General features: G+C 38.8%; 4 protein-coding genes across 4 annotated transcripts in view; 3 read left to right on the forward strand and 1 right to left on the reverse strand.

Annotated features, from left to right (window-relative positions):
- lmtk2 (lemur tyrosine kinase 2) overlaps nt 1–2,883 on the reverse strand; it is a 33,093-nt gene extending 30,210 nt beyond the window's left edge. The window contains exon 1 of the mRNA XM_026165128.1: nt 2,362–2,883. Within this exon, the coding sequence (XP_026020913.1) occupies nt 2,362–2,464 (103 nt within the window). The 5' untranslated portion in view covers nt 2,465–2,883. The remainder of the gene's footprint in view (nt 1–2,361) is intronic.
- A 26-nt stretch (nt 2,884–2,909) lies between these two features.
- Nucleotides 2,910–6,681, forward strand: pvalb5 (parvalbumin 5). Its single transcript, XM_026165129.1, has 6 exons — nt 2,910–2,967; nt 3,831–3,993; nt 4,561–4,637; nt 5,556–5,688; nt 6,024–6,133; nt 6,392–6,681. Exons 3-6 carry the CDS (start codon nt 4,577–4,579, stop codon nt 6,412–6,414), a joined length of 327 nt encoding a protein of 108 aa, XP_026020914.1. The 5' UTR covers nt 2,910–2,967; nt 3,831–3,993; nt 4,561–4,576; the 3' UTR covers nt 6,415–6,681.
- Nucleotides 6,682–10,516: 3,835 nt separating this feature from the next.
- Nucleotides 10,517–12,836, forward strand: LOC113020864 (parvalbumin alpha-like). The gene is made up of 5 exons (XM_026165132.1): nt 10,517–10,598; nt 11,398–11,466; nt 11,737–11,869; nt 12,187–12,296; nt 12,542–12,836. The coding sequence occupies exons 2-5, from the start codon at nt 11,406–11,408 to the stop codon at nt 12,565–12,567; spliced, it is 330 nt and encodes a 109-aa protein (XP_026020917.1). The 5' UTR covers nt 10,517–10,598; nt 11,398–11,405; the 3' UTR covers nt 12,568–12,836.
- A 1,582-nt stretch (nt 12,837–14,418) lies between these two features.
- Nucleotides 14,419–16,144, forward strand: LOC113020863 (parvalbumin beta-like). Its single transcript, XM_026165130.1, has 5 exons — nt 14,419–14,502; nt 14,984–15,050; nt 15,145–15,277; nt 15,654–15,763; nt 15,880–16,144. Exons 2-5 carry the CDS (start codon nt 14,990–14,992, stop codon nt 15,918–15,920), a joined length of 345 nt encoding a protein of 114 aa, XP_026020915.1. The 5' UTR covers nt 14,419–14,502; nt 14,984–14,989; the 3' UTR covers nt 15,921–16,144.
- Nucleotides 16,145–16,652: the final 508 nt, after the last annotated feature.

Genomic DNA, 16,652 nt, shown 5'->3' on the forward strand with positions numbered 1-16,652 from the left:
ATTTCTATTTTCTTTTTTTTCTTTTTCTTTTTTTTTTTTTTTGGGGGGGGGGGGGGGGGGGTGCATTTCTCACATTAACATGTGTCAGATCAAATTTTAATTTTAGACAAAGATGACCTTAGATAATTCAAAATACAGTTTTTAAATTATGATTTTTTTTTTGTTATTAAGGCAATAAAACTATCCAGGTTTACTTGGCCCTATGTGAAAGAAAAAAAAAAACCATATCTGTGACTAACCACATTTTTTTCTTCAGATAGCCATGTTCAATTTCATTAGCCACACCCAGGCCTGATTACTGCCAGACCTGTTGAATGAAATCACTTAAACAAAACCTGTCTGACAACATGAAGTAGGTTAAAAGATCTCAAAATGTAACACATCAAGCAAAGATCTAAAGAAGCTCAACAACAGATGAGACACAAAACACTGACATTTATCAGGAAGGGTTAGAAAGCCATTTCTAATGTTTTGGACTCCAGTGAACTATGATGAGAACCATTATCCACAAATGGAAAACTTGGAATGGTGGTGAACCTTTTGATGAGTGTCCAGCCTACCAAAATTAGTGCAAGAGCGCATCAACAACTCATCCAGTAGGTTACAAAAAAACCTAGAACAACATCTAAAAAAAGTGCAGGCTTCACTTGGCTCAGCTAAGGTTCGAGTTCATGATTCAACAATAAGAAAGAGAATGGGCACAAATGGCATGCATGAAAGAGTTCTGAGGCAAAAACCATTGCTGACCAAAAATAAAACAAAAGATTATTTCACATTTGCCAAAAAGAAGGTGATGTTTTTGAAAATTTTGCATCCTGTAACATCTGGTGTAAATCAAACACAGCATTTCATAAAAAAAACATTATACTAAGACTCAAACATGGTGGTTGTAGTGTGATGGTCTAGGGCTGGTTTGCTGTTTCAGGGCAGCTTGCTGTGATTGATGCAAGCATGAATTTGGCCTACAATATGTGCCCTGAAGCTCAAGCACACTTTAGACGGGACAAAGACCTCAAACACATCAGCAAGTCCACCTCTGAATAGTTCAAGAAAAAAAAAGGAGGTGGTGATGGTTTTGGAGTAACCTATTTAAAGTCCAGATTTAAAACTGATTGAGAGCCATTTGCATGACCTTAAACAGGCTGTTCATGCTCAAAGACCTTCTAATGTAGCTGAATTAAAACAATTTAGCAAAGAGTGGGCCAAATTTCCACAACAATGCTAAAAACTCATTGCCAGTTATTTAATTTTCTGCTGCCAAAAGTGACACAGCCAGTTATAAGGTTTGGGGGACAATTAGTTTTTCACATAGCTCCTTGTAGGTTAGGTAAACTTTTCCCTTAATAAATGAAAAACCAAATTTAACAATTGCAAAATATTTTCTATTTATTTCAGTTATTTTATTTGGTGACCTGAAACATTTAAGTGTGAAAAATATGCAAAAAGAAAAAACAAATCAGGAAGGGGGCAAATATTTTTTTCATAGCACTGTAACATTTAATGACTGCTCAAAGTATTATGGAATCTTGAATATTCCATCTCAACTGATTATTTAAGAAGATGATTGTTTCACATTTGTATTTCTTTGGTGATTTGTGACTGTGCAAATATGAAATAGTCACATTAGTAACCTAATAACACAGTTTTCTTCCGTTTTTACAGCTGTGTCCTGAACAGGAGACTCTCTTAATTACTACATTAAGTGTTTTTAATTTTTTAATAAGATAGCAACTTTTCTTCAAAGAACACATACAATTCATGAGGCCCCAACCATAACAGGACTCTTTATTTGGGTGAAATATTACACTGTAGTCATCGAAGCAAGTTAATCAAGGTTCACTTTAGAACCAGAAACATTATTTCCATGCGGGTAGGCCACCATCCACCTTGTTGTGCCTTAAACTTGTTTACATCAACACCTAGACCAATCCCAGTAAAAGGTTAACATCTATGTACCAGGAAGCAACAACACACACATCACTGGTTTCTGCTGTTAAATATTAATCAGAAATAAACCTGCAGCAATAAATTAGTGTTTTTCCGAGAATAGTTAAAGGAAACGTCTGTGTTGATCACTGTGCCATTTGGCCGAGTCGTGACAATGACCTGCAGTTATTCATCATTATTAAACAAACTACGGAAAGACCAGAACCGATATTCTGATAACTCTGTGATCAACCAAACAAACAAGTATGACAACCCGTCCATTGAAAACACTCCTGTCTGGATAACCGGAAATACAGTTCAAGCTAGTGTGTTGTTAGCTTTTAGCTTCGTATTAGCACCAGCTACCAATTTCAGCAAAACATCCTCTCATGTGGACAAACACAACACACTTTACCTGTGAATCGGTTGCCTTACCTGATTTCTGACCATACTGAAGAGGGGCGCCTTCAGACAGTCCCAAAGCCGATAGAAAAATCCCAAAGCTCAGCAACAAAACATATACACGGCGGTTCTCCATCCTTATAGCTTAGCTAACAAAATGTTAGCTACGTGAAATCAAATAAATGGCTGATTTTAAAAAAAGGCTTAAGTGTTTTAAACATTGAATAGCAGCTTCGCGTTAGTCTAGGCTACATAAACGAGCACATTTTGTCTGTTTTTGCGTCTGGCTATTCGCCAGCTAACTAGCTTTAGCTATCGATGCTAAGAGTTTCAGCTGACGACAGCAAACGCCGCTACCACACGCAGTGGTCGGGTATCCATGGAGACAGAGGGGGCGGTCACCTTTCGCGGCCTCTCATATTTAGTGTCTGTACTTTAGTGTTGTCTAAATGAACACAACAATGGGAATTTCAATCGTTATAGCCCCTGACTATCATGAAGAACCTCTCCTCCAAAGCGCCATGTTCCTGTACACCGTGACGTCACTGAAAGTGGGCCGTGAAACTTCAAGGAATTGACAGCAGCCTAAACCAATTACAAGGGACAATTCCGTCGCGTTGAACTCCCACAGCCAATCGGGTTCGAGCTTTATTCTCAGTCAGTTAAATCCAGTGATTTGTATCAAAGCTGAAGAAAGCTTTCTGTATTCAGTCAGTCGCCAACCATGTGAGGCACGTAAAAGTGGTTATGAAAGAAGACCTCTCTATATAAAATGTTTATATCTGTGTTTACGGCAAGTTATAAACTACAAAAATTTATGAATGTATTTGACGAGTGATGCTACCTTTAGGACCTTTATTATGGGTATGTGTGGTTTTATTCGTTGTTTTTGTTTTATTGTGAGTATGAATTTCATATAAATATGGCTCGTTGTTAGATTTACATGGAAAACCAAACATAGAAATAGCCTAAAAAAAATCTGTCCCCAAAACGGCATCAAGACTAAATGCATGTAGATATTGCTGTAAACCTGTAATTCCTATGTAATCCATAGGATGGGTTATATATGTTATTTTGCGTATTACTTGGAATACTGGTATGAAATTATTTGTAATACAATCTCGCCTGTATTTTAATTCATTTTTTTTAATTCAGCATGTTGTGCTCAAGAACGCATAAAAATCACATGCTCTGTCAAGACTGACTTCATTGCATGTTTTAAAACTTGCCACATAGGTGTAATAAAATCAAGGACAACTACCATTTTCACTTGAGTGTACCTGATTGTATAATCCTTATTAATTTCCCTACAAATGTACTACAATACTACAGCACCAACATAGCAACTGTGGTAGTAAAATAGATAAATTGCAGAAAAATGCATGTTTATGAGGATCAGATGTGTTGGGATGTGAATATGTTCTTACTGTGCTTTGGTCATGGATGCAAGTTCACAAAACAGTATGAATGGGAAAATTATCTGCTCTGATTAACTGATGAAGGGGGAGGAGGCAGTCGGTGGCGTGAAGGAAATCTCCCTTGGTTTGAGGACAGATACGTCAGGTTGCTTCTTGCACTCAGGATCACGAAGCTGTAAGAGAGTGTTGGTGGCTTACAAGCACAAAGCAAGAGCAACGGAGATCTCCAAACCTCACCCAAAGCACGGTGAGTACCACTTTTTCTGCAAATTCAAGTGCAGTTTTTCTGCAAATTCTTTGTGTGCTGATAGCTGTGTGTCACTGTTTTGTGAATCTTTAGTCCTCTAGCTTTAAGAGAGGGGGGATATAAATGTTTAAATGTAGGAAGACAAAAAAAATAAAATGTTCGGACCTATTTGTGATTACCTTTTCAGTTACCTGCAACTTCCTTTGTGGAAAAATGAATGTGTTTAAAAATTAGAAAACCATAATCCAATTCACATACGATGCTAAAATGATACCACACAATGAACATTTTTCCTACTGTGGAGCTTATGCTGTTTATAGCTATAATAATTTTACTTTATTGTTAAAATGGTACGGCCCTGCCCTGCTGATAAAAGGTCCCACTCAGCTCTCTTTTTGACTGTGCTGATCAGAAAAATGCCCACGTAGGTGATGATAATGCTTAACCTATCCACAAGTCCTGCTTTTCTTTGACAGTTGCAGCTATCTGGCAGCAGAAAACGCCCTCAGCAGTTCAATTTAGTGTCACTTTGCATTTCTTCCATGCATGTGTATGTGTATCCCTCAGGCAGCCACAGAGGACCATGGCATTTGCAGGGATGTTGAGCAACGAGGACATACAGGCTGCAGTCCAGGCTTGTCAAGGTGAGTCAGACAGCGCACACTAAAACTTACATCCAAGAAAAATACACACTTTGCAAGCATCTAATTGTGAACATAAGAACACGTACTTTACAGCAAGGGAATATAGGTCCATTCACATATACACAGCACACACAGAGGTGCTTATTAAACCCACTCCCACAGGGCATATCTGTATCATGTGATTTTCACAGTGGGGACAGGGTACCTGCAGGTAACCAGGCAGCCATGTGGCAGGAGAGTAGTTTCCAAAGTGGTTGTGTTGAGCATTAACACATAGAACACCAAATCACACAAGCTGTAAAGTCCTCACATCCAAAATTACTTAAATATTTATCTCTAGAAATTATGTCCTCATGACGAGGCAGACAAAGCTCGACTGATCTGATGAAAATCAAATGTCAGTGCTTTCATACCCTTAATTCAACCAAACCCGCCTGTTAGTAATGTTTTAGGCAAAATAGCATTAAGAAGATTTTTGTTTTATTAATCAGAAGTTTTAAACTCCACTGCAGTGTGTGCAAGTCTTTTTCAGAAAAGTCCTTTGAAATTATTTGAAGGTAGCTTGTACCAGAAGAATTCCACTATGACTGTAAATAAAAGGCTTTTAACATTTGCATTAGACCTATGGGCCATATTCATTGTGCTTTGCCTGCTTTAATGGCATAATGACATAGCCTGTAATGGTATAAGACGGTGATGTGCCACAGGGTGTATATTGGTAAATGTCATTGGTTGAAAAATGAAAGTCATCTGAGCGAATGAGTTAATGCGACATGTCTATTCAGTCTCCCATCGTTCTTTCTTTCTTTCTTGTCATTGTGTGATTGACCTCTTATTCCCATGTGTCTGTTTCTCTTCCTCTCTCAACTATGTGTGTTTGGTGTGTGTGTCTGTGTGTGTGTACGTGGTCCAACGTAGCTCCAGGCACATTCAACTTCAAGTCATTCTTTGAACAAGTTGGACTGACTGGCTTATCTGAAGCAGACAGGAGAAAAGTGTTTACAGTCCTGGACCAAGACAAGAGTGGATACATCGAAGAGGAGGAGCTCAAGTAAGGATGGAGTGCATGTGTGTGTACGTGTGTGTGTGGCTGAAAGACTTGAGCAGGAGCACATGGTGGTACAGATGGAGTGTGTGTGTTTGTTTGTGCATGTGTGTTACATCTGCAGTTTGTCGTAACTGTCCCTCATGATGGGCCTCAGGCAGAGGTCACTGTATGAATGGAGCAGCCTTTCCGCTTTGCATGAATTGACTGATACATGAATTGAGTGAGTGAGGAGGACAGGGACAACTGAAAAAGGCTTAGAGGTGAAGAAAAGGCATCAGCAGAGATACAGTCTGAACTTACTGCTTCTATGTTTTTTTTTTTTTATGTCTACCCTTCAGACTATTTCTTCAGAATTTCTCTCCGGGGGCCAGAGAGCTGACTGTGGCTGAAACCAAAGCTCTGATGGCGTCTGGGGATAAAGACGGTGATGGCAAGATTGGAATAGAAGGTGAGTGTTTGTAAAACATCTAGAAGAGCTGTTAGCAGATGTGAAATCAGAGCAATTTGTGCTGAGGAGCTGTCCACCACTTAGTGCTGAAATTCTAGTCTTTAAAAAAAACTGATGCAAATAAACTTCTGCTCTCCAACAAGTTAAAAAAAAAAGAAAACAAAAGATTTCTTGTTTGTTGAGTCATCTTGCTTAACTGTAATGCTGCATGACAACCACAATTCAACTTTTGGCTGTCTCTGTTTTTCCCCCACACAGAGTTCTGTGATCTCCTGAAGTAAAGAGAAACTACATACACATACGACCGAGGCTGTCTACCCTTGTTCTGAATAATGGATTTGCAATGGAGATCTTGACTTTCTGGATTGTTTCATGCAAAGACCAAAAACCTCACAAAATCTGTACCTGCCTGCTGCTCTCCCTGTTCATGTGATGCAACGTGTATAAGATGTTTAGTAGACAGATGACCAAAGTTGGATGTTAAACATGTTTGTGTTTAATCAATCAGGTACCTTGAATCAATAAATGTGAACAATTAAAGAAGTAAACTTACTCTTTGCTTGTCTTTTATATATATATATATATATATATATATATATATATATATATATATATATATATATATATATATATATATATATATACATGTAAACTTAAATAGATGCAAATAGATGCATTAAGCATTACATACTATTCATTCATATTCAATGACTTCACATAGCTCAGGTCAGGTTTAGAACTGAGTCAAAAATTGCTTATTAATAATTATCTACAACAATCTATTTAGAATGTATGAATTGCATTCTGCTGTTATGTTAATGCTTTAATAAATAATACTAAATTGGTAATATTTCAGAGGTCAGGGAGAAGAAGAAGAAAAAAAACATCTATTTTCACAAAATATCATGTTGCGTTTTACCTCAGTCAAGAAGATGTAGCACTGCTTTATTATGTTTTATGCTTTATTAAAAGTGAAAATGGCAAAATATCTGAACTCTTGGGATTTATAATATGATATATATATATATATATATATATATATATATATATATATATATATATATATATATATATATATATATATATATCTTACAATTACTAATCAACATTAGTTCAATATTAATTATCACTTAGAGCACAAAACTTGCGTATTGCAAACTAGCCTGTGCATTTAAAGCAGTGGAAGGAAATGTTGTGTGTGGAGGATTTGCTCTTTATGACTTTATAATCTTATGACTCTCCAACCCTCTTCTGATCTGTGTTTTAATCTCAGTTTGCTGCATTCTAATGTGATTATGAGAATAATGAAAATAATGAATAATTATTTTCATTATTTTCTTACATTCTGGATACTTGAAGCACAACCAACAAGGGGCAGTTACACAATGTATTTGGATTCAAATAGCACTTTTCTGGCCTTACTGACTGCTCAAAGTAATTTGAACTGTAGGAGACAGCCCCTCCCAATTGCAATGGAGTTGGTCAAACATGCAAACTTTGCAGACAGGATTTCAACCAGGAACCTTCGTGCTGTAAGCTGATAGTACTAACGCTCAGAAACCCCACTCCTCTAGTTCACATCCTGTGACCGAGCACCATCTCTCATCCTTTTGTGCACCTTATACACATTTATACTGTTTAGAGCTTCCCCATGTTCCATGAATAACATACAATTTTAAACATTTTTATTTTTATATATTTTGGATCACTTTGAGAAAAGTAACCAAATTTCAGGTTAAAATTGAAATGAAATATATGAAATTTAGGGTTCTTATTCTGCTGTCTCCCTCATCACAAAGGGTCGCTCTGCATGTTTGAGTTTGCAGTTTGATGCCGGACACCCTGTCACAATCCCAAAGAGGTTTATGTGTCTCTGGTCGGAATCAAACCAGCTACCTGCTGCTTGAGAGGGTGAATTTGTCACCGTTATATTATTTGATCCAAACAGTATAGGGCTAAGTGTTTTGCAAGAGGGGAACTAGTTGAGAAAAATAAAAGGCAAAACTTTTGAAACTGCCATAGGTTGAAAATTAATCATTCTAAGTTATTTTGTGAACTTGGAAAACTAACTAAGATCAACTAAAAATATGAAACTATCTAGAACTAACATTGAAACTAATAAAAAAAACTAAACAAAAACAAAAAAATCTTCAAATAAAAAACAACTCAAAGGGGAAACAAATCTGGGCAGTAAGTTAGACTAAACAGAATTAAAAATAAAAAGTCAAACCAAAATGAAAATGAAAAAAATATTTAAAAATAACAATTCTACTGCTGATCTACTTTACCATGCAACAATCTCTAGACTTTACAGAGCATGGACCTAAAAAATATCCAGTGAGCAGCGCTTCTCTGGGTAAAAATGCTTTATTGATGTCAGACTTCAGAGGAAAATGACCAAACTGCTTTAAGTTGATAGCAAGGCAACAGAAAAACCTACAGCAGAGTATGCAGAAGAGCATCTCTGAACATAAACCTTGAAGCAGATGAAGCAGAAGACCACAGAGGAGCCGCTCCTGTCACCTAAAACAGGAAACTGAGGCTACAATTCACACAGGCTTACCAAAACTGGACAACAGAAGTTTGGAAAAAGGTTGCCTAGTCTGATGAGTTGTGTCGTAACATTTAGATGGTATACTGTCAGAATTTGGCATTAGCCACGAAAACATGAATCCATCCTTCCTTGTAGCAGTGGTTGTGGTGGTGTAAATCTGTGGGGGATATTTTCTGAGGATCAGTTGAAACACCACAGCCTGCTTGCCAGTACTGTTGCTGTCATCTGAAACTGGCTCCTTTAACATGACAATGATTTCACTCTACTCAAATGGTCACCGCATCCCCATTGAGATTTAGAGAAAATCCAAAAAGGTGAATGAAGAGAATTGCATCATGGATGTGAAACAGACAAATGTGCAGCAGCTGTGCAATGCTATCATATCAATATGGACCAATATCTCTGCAGTCCAACCCAGTATTAGCAAGGTGTGCCTAATAGTGTGTATAATGCAGGTTCTGAGAGAGCCACTGTTTTACTTTATTAAACTGATATCCAGTATTTCCATTAAACATGAAATATTTATGATAAAGTTGCTTCTTCCAATGCTTTTACTTAAAACTGCTTGCCTAAAACTGGGATCTAACCAAAGACCACTACCATGGTTCTGACAGTTAAGAATATCCTCATTTTGAGTCACTGCTGTAGACTCACTAGCACGAGTTCAGTTTGACCAGACAGAAAGAAAAGAAAAGAAAGACTGACTACACAGAACTACCAGACTGAGATCAGCAGTCTTTGGTTTAAGCTTTATAAGGATGTTATTCACAGACACATGCTGGTGTGACTACTGAGGATAGCATGGAAAACTGTCATGCTTGCAATCATACAGCATGTAAAAAAATAGGCCTCAAAGTCTCAACCCTGATAAGGTGGTGGTTTAGTTTGAAACTCAACACTTCGTGAAGAGTTCAGATGAACCTTGTGTATACTGTGCTGTAGCTTATACACTAGGTATAGCTAGTTAATGTTACAGGACAGCATATAGGCAGAAGCTGCACATGTCTATCATCTGAGACCATCTTGCCTGGTGTTGCAACTTCAGAGGCAAGAATAGAAAGCCTGACACCAATAAATAAGAAACTCTTAATAATATAAGGAAAAAAGATTGCATTTATGTAAAATAACCTGGAATTTGTGTAAATCTAGTTATAAGTCGCCCAAGAGCCACAGCCACTCTACAACCACGAGTATTAAATATTGCTGGAAATATTTATCATAAAACAGCTCTGTTAATGGACTGTATGGACTCACTGTGGGTTTATATAGCATGTGATTGGAGTATATGATGCCAGAGAAAACACGGTAGAAATAAACACTATCAGAAGTCTAAAAGGCATAGGAGAAAATGGCTCTGTGATCATATTGACATGGAAATCAAAAATAAAGGTGTTTTAAAAGGCAGTCCTTTCCAGTGGTCTTCTCTTCATAGTGAAGGCTTATAGTGACGTTAATAAAGGTTATCCTGTTTAAAGTAGGAAGTTGAATTGGCTGGTGTTCCTTTACATGGTTCTCACAAATCAAAATAAGGATGACCTGCACCCTCACATGTATCAGTTCCTTTAATTTATGCTCGTAGAGGAAACGTTCTGAATCAAAATCAGCATGCTGGCAATAAATCATATAGGTGCAACATGACCAGTGAAGTCGGGTAGCAGCGGGCATGCTCGAGTTACACATGTCTAGCTATAGGCCTCACTCACACATGGTAGCATCCTCATTTGTTCACCTAAAAATAGGTCTGGACTACTAGACACATTTTTTCGAAACCCATGGATCTTGGTACCTGATACTGGGACTCAAAGGTCTGTAAATGGTGTTGCTCAAGGATATATAAGAGAGAGGGAAAGGGGATTCGTGGCATTCACTCGAGTCCGCCTAGGTTTTCACTCGCCTCAACTCAGCGCAAAGGTGAGTGCGGGGATGCGGACGAACGCCACACCGACTTCTACACTGGAAGGGGGAAAAGGGGATTCAGACAAGGAGATCCACGTGGACTATAAACTATAGAGAGAATTGGAACAAACATAGCCAACAACTTCATGGACCACAGGATAATTCAATTAGCGCGCAAGGAGGCCAAAAGATTTCAGAAGAGCGCCGTTTGTGGATGAATATTGTTATTTACATTATCTCTTTTAACGGGATAAAAGAAATGCTATGATAACACACCTAGGGTTATTGGCGCGCTTGACGTCACTGGTGCTTTGTTTATTTGTGTCAGTGATTCATGTTGCCGTGATTTGGTCTCTCGGTGGAAGCATCATCTATTTCGTGCCATAGCAGCAAAACGCTTTGGGATACACAGTCAGTGCCGTGTTGTGATTAAACATCCGGAGGCGAAGAGCAGCTCTTAAGAGTAGTTGTTTATATTAATCGGGACGGGTAGAGCTGCATGGTAGACTTTGGATTAAGGAAAAGAGTTGATTCGTGACCAACATAAAGTAAAAGGGGGCTTTGCTTTATTGTGGATTAATCCTTGTTTAAGCTTTTGACCACTAATGTCTGATTTGACCCTTCCTGTGTTTTATTTATGATTACTCACATCATATAGTTAGGTTCACTGTAATGTAGTCAAAACAAAATAGGTCAAATTGTCCAGTTAAGTTGGAGAATTGAAAAATGATCTATAATCCAATAGTATGACCACTGCATAGGACTTATAATGACCATACTAATCCAGTTATCTTGTCTTTTTTCCCTCTCTAAGATTAAAAAATGGCCTTTGCTGGTGTCCTCAATGATGCTGAAGTGAAAGCAGCTCTGGATGGCTGCGCAGGTGAGCATTCATTATCAATATTTCATCAGACAGTGAACAAGCTGTTCTAGTTTTTCATTATTCATGTAACTTTGTTGAACATTTTACTGCTATTTGATTCAAAACACCAACAAGTGATGCAACTTGGCTTCAGTCAGAAAGCAGTAAAGTCTCAGTTTCACATTGTGTCGTATAAACAGTCACAGTTATCGTATTGCATCAACAATGAAGTCCTGACTTGTGCTTGCGCAGACTTGCTGGGCGCTAATTGAGTTAAAATGTGTGTTCTAGCTGCTGACTCCTTCGACTACAAGAAGTTCTTCAAGGCCAGCGGCCTGGCTGCAAAAACTGCCGATGATGTGAAGAACGCCTTCAAAATCATTGACCAGGACAACAGCGGCTTCATTGAGGAGGATGAGCTGAAGTAAGTAATTCCAGCAGTTCACACTTAATGCTGGCATCTCATACTTGCAAGCCTAAGTGGTCCAGAGTATTCACGATCTTATCAGTGTGATTTGTGTCATTTATTTATAGACTTGGGCTTTAGTCTACAAGCCAAATAATATAGTAACTATTGCTAAGGAAGCCCCCAAAAAGAAGCTGTTGATGACTTTCTTATGGATCATTTGGTTGACACATCAATTTAAGTCTTAAAATCTCACACATGAAAACATAGAAAACCAAAGGGTTCACAAGAAAATAATAAATAATAACTGCTGCTTTTTATTGTTCACACGCCAGGCTGTTCCTGCAGAACTTCTCTGCTAGTGCCAGAGCACTCACTGACAAGGAGACCAAGGCTTTCCTCTCCGCTGGTGACAGTGATGGTGATGGCAAGATCGGAATTGATGGTGAGGGTTCTTTGTGGAGCATGGTGCACTTTCCTACAGATCTTTCAGTTTAGCAGAACACATCATATATATGAAGTGTTACCCGCAGAGCCTACATGAATCAGATGTTAGAAACAAGCTTAATTTTTTTAACATCCATTGACATACCCTTAGTCAGAGAATGGCTCCTGTCAGTTTAAACTATACCACTAACCTGAATCCACTTTGTTCCCAATACTAATGGCAGTTCTATTCTACTTTCACAGAGTTTGCTGCCCTTGTAAAGGCATAAATTTCCATTGACCAAGATCCATTTCTTTTCATGGAACTGTGAACTCCTTGCAAGATTCACTAATCATCAGCTGAAAGAATATTTTTTATACCTTATTTATGAGTTGCCTGTGGACTGTTTCTCAACATGGAGCACATATTTTACTGATACTGTTATTCAGATGTGTTAAATGTTCTGAAAAAATGACTTGTGCAAACTGTACAACATCATCTGCACTTTTTGAGGAAGAGTGAAAAACCAGGAATAAATACTCTTTTGGTGTAAAGTCATCTCGTTCAGGTCAGTCGTTTTTTGCATGGTCAACCAAAACCCTCTCTATTCACACAGACGTAGCTATGCCAACACAATGGTTTGAGGAAGTGGCCGTTTCAAATTAGTTGTTGATTTGCCAGGGTGTTTGAATACTCCAGAGGTGTTGAGTGACGGTCTAAACAACATGCCCAGCACTTGTTTGGATAATTGGTTAATGAGATAGTGGAGTGTGGCTGGACTCTGGCCATGGACTGGGAAATGCTGTGGGAATGGGCCCATGGGGCTTTGCTCACATGCTTCTGGGATCTTAGGGAGGTTTGCAATGGATAGCTGCCACGCTGTCTCTTCCAAGGTCTCCTCCTCCACCAACTGCTGCATAGTCAATTAAATGATGTGCTGTGGCAACAGGAGTTCTATTAACAGTCACTGTTGCATCAGCAGGAACTTTTAACACACTGAACCCACTGTACAGTTGCACATCTACATCAGCCGAAGGTCTTTAATACATTATTTAACTTCTATCAGCACCTGGTGTGTACCTCATTTTGAGGAAGAAAATATTCTATATGCATAAGCCTGGAATGGAATTTTGAACAGCTCAGTTTCCATATTAAAGTCAAATTACGATCCCAATGTAAGCTAAGAATTCAGCATTATGTAAACCTCAAGCCTATCAGATGACGCCATAAGGTTATTATTGTCTAACAGCAGGGGAATCAGAAATAGTCTGAGTGATAGCAGTCTGCCGTTTCCTCACAATTGCCAGGCTTGCGCCACAGAACTTTGCTGCCTCCTACAGGTCAAACACATTCTTTCAGCAAGAGTAGCTGACTGTGATTATCTTTTTTTTTTGCCCATTTTGATTTTTAATGCTTTGTCTAAAAGCATGAGCATGCCCTTGTGCCTTTAGGGGTTTAGAATATCTATCGTAATCACACATGGCAGATGGAATTTTTAAGGAAAACTTAAGAATATTTCTAAAGTCAGAGAGTCCCCTTGAATTAATTTGGTTATTTAATAAATCTTTTTACAAATATTTGGAACAAAAAGGACTTGACAGTAAAACCGGGCGTGGCTGATATTTGGAATTCGTATGCGGCACAAGTAAGACGGGTTTTTAAAAAGTATTTAGCAATGTGCTAGGCAGGCAGACTATCTGTGCGAATCTGAAAGGAGTGAAATACATATATATCTTACGAAGTACCCTTCATTGTTCCAGCTAAGAAATCAAAACCACAATTTCCCTCAAAGTCGCCAAATATATTTCACATACTGTTGCAGTGAATAGTCCACGCCTTCTAAATCGTCAAAAAGAGGAGAAACAACCAGTTAGTACAACTTACGCCAGCTCTAATGCATGCATGCTCAGTCCCCCGCCCCCGCCCGCAGTACTTCCAATTCGTCCTCCTCAGCAGTGCTGGGGCCTATTCTTAGCTTTGAGTGGACATGAAAGACTTCTTCAAACGCACCTTTTAAGCGTCTTCATTTGTGAAACTTAAAATAGACGGCTCTCTGGCTAAGGGGACGCATTTTCGCATCCCCCTTCTCGGTGTCAGTTATCTTATACTTCAGATTTCGATGGCGTGATCATATAAAAGCTCACCCGGAGCGCCGTGATGGTCACTGCAGTCGACTCGGGTCTTGTCTGTGTCATTCGTAGCCTACAAAGCAAAGACACAAGAGGTGAGTTTGAATGGAAAGGAGAAGGGAAACCCGGGAGCCACATCATCACCTGGCATCTTTGAGAAAACACTACATTTATTTATTTTTTTACTTTTTAAATTTATTGTTAATTACGCTTTAAATCGGGACTCCTTACTGCGAGGCAGCATCAGAAGAAGGAGATGAGTTTTGCGCTTTCTTGCCGGAGCGTCATCATCGTTGGCCACATGGATTACTGATCAGACGTACTCGCATCTTTAGAGTTGCAGCTTCAGAAAGAGGCGCAATGAATAATTTGCCCTTTCATATTTGGAGTGGCTCAGATTATTTTTGGCAAGAAGCAAACTTACAGATGTGTGATTCTTCAGATGCTGCCAATGTTCTAAAAGATAATAATATTATTAATAATAATAAAATAATAATAATAACCTGGGATGGTCACCTATGGACATTAAGCCCAACTTCAAAAGCTTAATAATGGATTTTATTTTTATTTTCCCAGTTCACAATGGCATTCGGAGGTGTACTAGTTGAGGCTAACATCACTGCAGCCCTGGATGCGTGCAAAGGTGATTCCCTCATCTGCGATCACAACTCACCTTCTTTTTTGTTCAGCTGCGCTTGCTTTGTGCGAATTTCAGTAACAACCTGCGCTACTTTCAGACGGCGGCACATTCGACCACAAGAAGTTCTTCAAGTCCTGCGGCCTTCATGACAAGTCCGCAGATGACATCAAGAAGGCCTTCGCCATCATTGACCAGGACAAGAGCGGTTTCATTGAGGAGGACGAGCTTAAGTAAGAAAGTTCATACAAAAGGCGTTGTTAGGGTTTTGCTGTTGTTGTTGATTTGACCTTGGATGCATCATAATGAGTGGCAGGAGGCTGTAAGCACAAAACCATTCAGCCACTAACAGTAGACTACAGTAAGCTATGTGTAGCCATATTTAACCCATGCACTGGTTTTATATAACCAGAATGATATATTTCGGTTAGGTATGGGTCGTTTTTTTTGAATGAATATTTTGCTTTGATTTTATTTATTTAGCTAAAGAAAACAGCTTTTTTATGCCTTAGTTGACTTGTATCCAAACTGTACTCTCTGCAGTCAGATTGCATGTCTTAGCCAATGAGAACTTGGGTCTGTGAACTCACTGCTCACCTCTGTCTGCAGGCTGTTCCTCCAGAACTTCAAGTCAGGTGCACGCGTCCTGAACGACGCCGAGACCAAGGCTTTCCTCGGTGCCGGTGACACCGACGGTGACGGCAAGATTGGCGCTGATGGTATAAAAAATAAATTAAAAAAATTCACGTGCACCACAGTGAAATTCCTCTTTGGATGTTTTGTTTTTCCTGCTAACGGATATGTCACAGGTGTTTTTCCTTCTGTCTTTTTGCAGAGTTCGTTGTCTTGGTTAAGACAAATAATGGTGCCAAGTGATGGATGGAACAACAATGACCACAGCGAACTCCATCTCGTCACCCTAATTTTTATACATTTGCTTAAAAGACGTTTTCTTCTATGCAACACCTGTCCAAAATGATGAAAATGCCGCTCGGTTGTGTTCATGTCTTAAATACGAATTTTGCTTATTGTAAAATCTTTGATGATGCTCTTTCCAGGAACGATCGATCAAAAAGAATAAATATTCTTTTGCTACGGTGTTATTGTTTCCTCTTCCCATTATTATTATTATGTTCGTGTAATAATAATAGGCTACTTGTCTTTCGTGTATATATATATATATATATATATATATATATATATCCAGTGGCGGTCCTAGCCTGTTTGGCGCCCTGGCGAACACTCCCTCTGCCCCCCCCCCCCCCCCCACCCAACACACACATATATGAAGAGAGAGAGAGAGTATGCATAGTATGCAAACGGCTACCAAACAGCCATCATAATTTGTCATACAATGAGAACACAAATCAACAACTGACAATGACTAATTAATATTAAAATCTGTAACATAATGTATTGTTTGGAGTTTAGTCTGTTACTGTTACTATTTTTTTACCATTTCTTCTTGGAGCAACTGTAACCCACATAATTTCCTTAGGGATTAATAAAGGCGGCCTACATGGACGAAGTGAAGAATCTGGCATCATGGTGCCAGGACAACCACCTTCTATCCCCAAGCCATCCGGGCCCTAAACACACACACACCCA

This window comes from Astatotilapia calliptera, chromosome 4 (genome assembly GCF_900246225.1).
Source record: "Astatotilapia calliptera chromosome 4, fAstCal1.2, whole genome shotgun sequence".
Lineage (NCBI taxonomy): Eukaryota > Metazoa > Chordata > Actinopteri > Cichliformes > Cichlidae > Astatotilapia > Astatotilapia calliptera.

Bases quoted from the DNA above. Each gene is read 5' to 3' on its own strand.
- pvalb5 (XM_026165129.1), top strand. From the start codon at position 4,577: ATGGCATTTGCAGGGATGTTGAGCAACGAGGACATACAGGCTGCAGTC. The intron at 4,638-5,555 runs GTGAGTCAGACA...GGTCCAACGTAG, and splicing joins TGCAGTCCAGGCTTGTCAAG to CTCCAGGCACATTCAACTTC. The intron at 5,689-6,023 runs GTAAGGATGGAG...TCTACCCTTCAG, and splicing joins ATCGAAGAGGAGGAGCTCAA to ACTATTTCTTCAGAATTTCT.
- LOC113020864 (XM_026165132.1), top strand. From the start codon at position 11,406: ATGGCCTTTGCTGGTGTCCTCAATGATGCTGAAGTGAAAGCAGCTCTG. The intron at 11,870-12,186 runs GTAAGTAATTCC...TTCACACGCCAG, and splicing joins ATTGAGGAGGATGAGCTGAA to GCTGTTCCTGCAGAACTTCT. The intron at 12,297-12,541 runs GTGAGGGTTCTT...CTACTTTCACAG, and splicing joins TGGCAAGATCGGAATTGATG to AGTTTGCTGCCCTTGTAAAG.
- LOC113020863 (XM_026165130.1), top strand. From the start codon at position 14,990: ATGGCATTCGGAGGTGTACTAGTTGAGGCTAACATCACTGCAGCCCTG. The intron at 15,051-15,144 runs GTGATTCCCTCA...CGCTACTTTCAG, and splicing joins AGCCCTGGATGCGTGCAAAG to ACGGCGGCACATTCGACCAC. The intron at 15,278-15,653 runs GTAAGAAAGTTC...CTCTGTCTGCAG, and splicing joins ATTGAGGAGGACGAGCTTAA to GCTGTTCCTCCAGAACTTCA.